Below are 3,375 nucleotides of genomic sequence, written 5' to 3'. Positions count from 1 at the left end.
GCCGTAGACGACGACAGCATTGCTCCCTGGATAGAAAATCTCCTCCCTAATCTACTAAAAGACTATGCACCTGAGGACGTATATAACGCTGATGAATTTGGATTATTTTTTAAATTAATGCCAGACAAATCCTTAGTTTTAAAAGATGAAAAGTGCCACGGAGGTAAGCTAAGTAAAGACAGACTGACTGTATTAGCATGTTCTAATTGGACTGCATCTGACAAGTTGAAGCTGATGGTGATTGGAAAATCTAAGTCACCACGGTGTTTTAAAAATGTGCGAACTTTCCCGTGCAACTACAAAGCACAGAATAGAGCCTGGATGACTGGGTGTTTGTTTACTGAATGGGTGCAACAGTTGGACCGAAAATTCGGTAAAGGAAAGAGGAAAGTCCTTCTGTTTGTGGACAACTGTCCCGCTCATCCCAAAGGAATCCCCCTCAAAAACATCAAGCTCGAGTATTTCCCCCCCAACTCTACCAGCAAGCTTCAGCCATTAGATCAAGGAGTCATTAAAGTTTTGAAGCAGAAATACCGTAAAAAGCTGGTACAGCGTTACTTACGTGAAATTGAATCAGGAGAGGACTCTTCCTGTAAAATAAATGTGTTGGATGCTATCCATTATGTTTCGGCTGCGTGGGATGAGATCGCGCCAGATGTGATAAGAAATTGCTTTCGAAAAGCGCATTTTGAGAGCAAATCTAATGAAAATGACCTGAATGTTGCGGATTTTCTGGACATCGAATTTGAGGAACAGTATCCTGGATATTGTTCAGTTGATGATGATTTGCCTATCACGGAAACTCTAGAAATTCAGGATATGATTGACATGGCGAAAGGTAAGTAAGTTAACTTATTAAATTTTTTCCTTTTTAAAGTTCACCCTTACTTCAGTTTAGTATTTATTTTACTTTCTCATTTAAAGATGGAGAATTCGAGGTTGATAATGAGGAAGAGGAAGAAGATGAACCTCCCCAACTTCCCTCTTTTATTAGCGCCTGCGATTCCGTAAGCGTTTTGCGGCAGGCGCTCTCTTCTACCGAAAACTCGGAAGCGATGCTGAGAGAACTTAACAGGATTGAAAGTTTTATAATAAGAAATTTTAGGAAACCAACTTCTTATGATGGAGGAAAGCAACTCCTTATGGAGAATTTTCTTACAAAAAAATAATAGCATAGATGTAACTAAGATGTAATAAAGTTGTAGAGGTTAAAATGCATACGCGTTTCTTTTGCTTTTAGACTGTTATTTTTATTTCAGCGATTAAAAACGAGTCATCAGATTTTTGTAAGGTATGTTTTTTTTTCCTGTTATCTTCCAAAACGGCATTTTAAAGAGTTCTGCTTATAACGTCGTCCCGCTTAATACGACGTTTTTCAGAATCCCCGTCAACGGCGTACTAACGAGAGTTTACTGTATAATCTTTTTATTATCAGCTTCTCGCAGAGTATTTATCAGACTTAAACATTTAATATTTTTTTCATTTATTGACTAGTCATACATGTAAAACATTTTTTTTTCTTAACAGTGCGAATACATATAAGTTAGTGCATAAGTATTTTGCATTTCATAATGCAAAATGGTACAAGTGCCAAACATTTCTGGTTAAAACCAGGCAAAGTTTGAATCATATAGCAGCATTCATTTAGTTAGTCTTTAAAATTGATTTGAAAAAAAAAAAGCACGAGGGGGAGTTCTGCCGTGAGTAGGTAAAGAGCATTATCTGCAGAAATGAACTTTTAAGATACTTGAAGAAAAGCGTTCTGGATTCCTTACTAACAATAGAAAAATGTCGAAACCTGATTTTTTTTTTTTTTTCGTGCTTCATTTTCAGCAGGAAACGAATTAGCAAGTTTGTACAGTAAAATTAAAAAATAATAGATGACAAAGATGTAAAAAACAAAATTAGAATTTGCAGATATTGTGCCCTTGACCTTCCAAAAGGCAGAATTTTGGTTCACTGTCAGGTACTAAAATGTGTCTTCTGTATTTCTTTGTGTACTTATATAGCTTAAAGTTTAACTTTCAATCATACAGAGCTTGGGGTAAAATTTGTAAGTATGGTACAATTTTCAAAACCACTATGACAGCAGCACTTGCACCAAACATATTTCATACATCATTATTACTGTTCGAATTGGAAATTTCCTACCTGGATGTTCGATTCTGAAACACCTACACTAGTATCTTCTACTTGAATAAAGAGAGACCCTGCGAGAAAACACAAACAATAAAAACATTCATATTTAATGCACGAAAATATACTGTATACACACAGCGGAACTTTTTTACATAAATAATCTTAACTCGGAGGCAGTACCATCGATCGTAATATTATTTTACAACCTATCAGAACAACCCCATTTTTTGCCTCAAAACAGACTGGAATTTTTCTCATCATTTGTACAAGTTATTGCCAAATTTCCATTTTTGTCACTTACTGTTACGTGCCTCAACTGTAAATAATCACCTTTGCGACAATGAATATTGCTAGCACGCCAAGCAATAATATATTGCTTACCTTCCATGTAATTTGTTATCATTTCCATTATCAAATTCAATGATTTCAAATACCAATTTGCAATGAAAAATTACTTACTGATGCTTCGAAAATACAATAAACCCTTTCAGTGTAAGAAAATAGAACATAGAACAATACGAAAAATAACTTTTTGATTTGATAATATAAGAATAATATTTATGTGACGCCTAATGTGTGTTTCGCTTTACAAATTGCTTTTTACAAAGTTTTTTGCAGAATCCCAAAAAACTTTTGTTTCAGCAGTGAAAATTTTTATTCGAAGCATAAATCAATGGACAGAAATAGAATCCAAATACAAGAATAAGTACGGACACCTTTGAAACATGGTCACAGTAAAAAAGACAAATTTCCTTCTCCACTCCTTTTCTTTCTTCCTTAAGACACTTAGAAAAAAAAGAAAAGAAATAGCCGAATAAATCTTGGCAATGCCAGAAGATAAAGACAAACAAAGATGGCGAAAATGCAGCAAGGAATTCAAGAGATAAAGCCATTTATTTGAACGCGGAATTGAAAATAAATTCAAATAACCACAGCGTATGATACGGAGGGTGTATATTTAGAAAAAGCATAGTATAAATATGATGTAGTAAATACCTTTTTAATTAATATATTGATTGTTTGTTACAATCGAAGCAAATTGAGTCAGATAATTTTTATTGAAATCTAATTTCGGAACTAGAAAATCGCCCATCAAGGTATGACGGGTAAAAATTGCTTCTGCATTTGAACGAAGCATTTGCTGTTTGGTGATATTTTGATGATTGAAATTTTAACCCCAACTCCAGTGGATTAACCCTAAACTCCAGTGGATTAACCCTAAACTCCAGTAGATAG

At 34.5% G+C, this 3,375-nt stretch overlaps 1 protein-coding gene across 1 annotated transcript; it reads left to right on the top strand.

Moving 5' to 3' along the window:
* The first annotated feature begins 248 nt into the window (after positions 1-248).
* Positions 249-1,191, top strand: LOC129226615 (tigger transposable element-derived protein 4-like). The gene is made up of 2 exons (XM_054861244.1): positions 249-838; positions 925-1,191. The coding sequence occupies exons 1-2, from the start codon at positions 322-324 to the stop codon at positions 1,167-1,169; spliced, it is 762 nt and encodes a 253-aa protein (XP_054717219.1). The 5' UTR covers positions 249-321; the 3' UTR covers positions 1,170-1,191.
* The last annotated feature ends 2,184 nt before the right edge of the window (positions 1,192-3,375 follow it).

The sequence above is a fragment of the Uloborus diversus genome, chromosome 7 (assembly GCF_026930045.1).
Source record: "Uloborus diversus isolate 005 chromosome 7, Udiv.v.3.1, whole genome shotgun sequence".
Taxonomy (NCBI): domain Eukaryota; kingdom Metazoa; phylum Arthropoda; class Arachnida; order Araneae; family Uloboridae; genus Uloborus; species Uloborus diversus.
Note: the sequence above shows the minus strand (reverse complement) of the source record. Positions and strands in the feature narration are given on the sequence as shown.

Bases quoted from the DNA above. Each gene is read 5' to 3' on its own strand.
- LOC129226615 (XM_054861244.1), top strand. From the start codon at position 322: ATGACTGGGTGTTTGTTTACTGAATGGGTGCAACAGTTGGACCGAAAA. The intron at 839-924 runs GTAAGTAAGTTA...TCTCATTTAAAG, and splicing joins TATGATTGACATGGCGAAAG to ATGGAGAATTCGAGGTTGAT.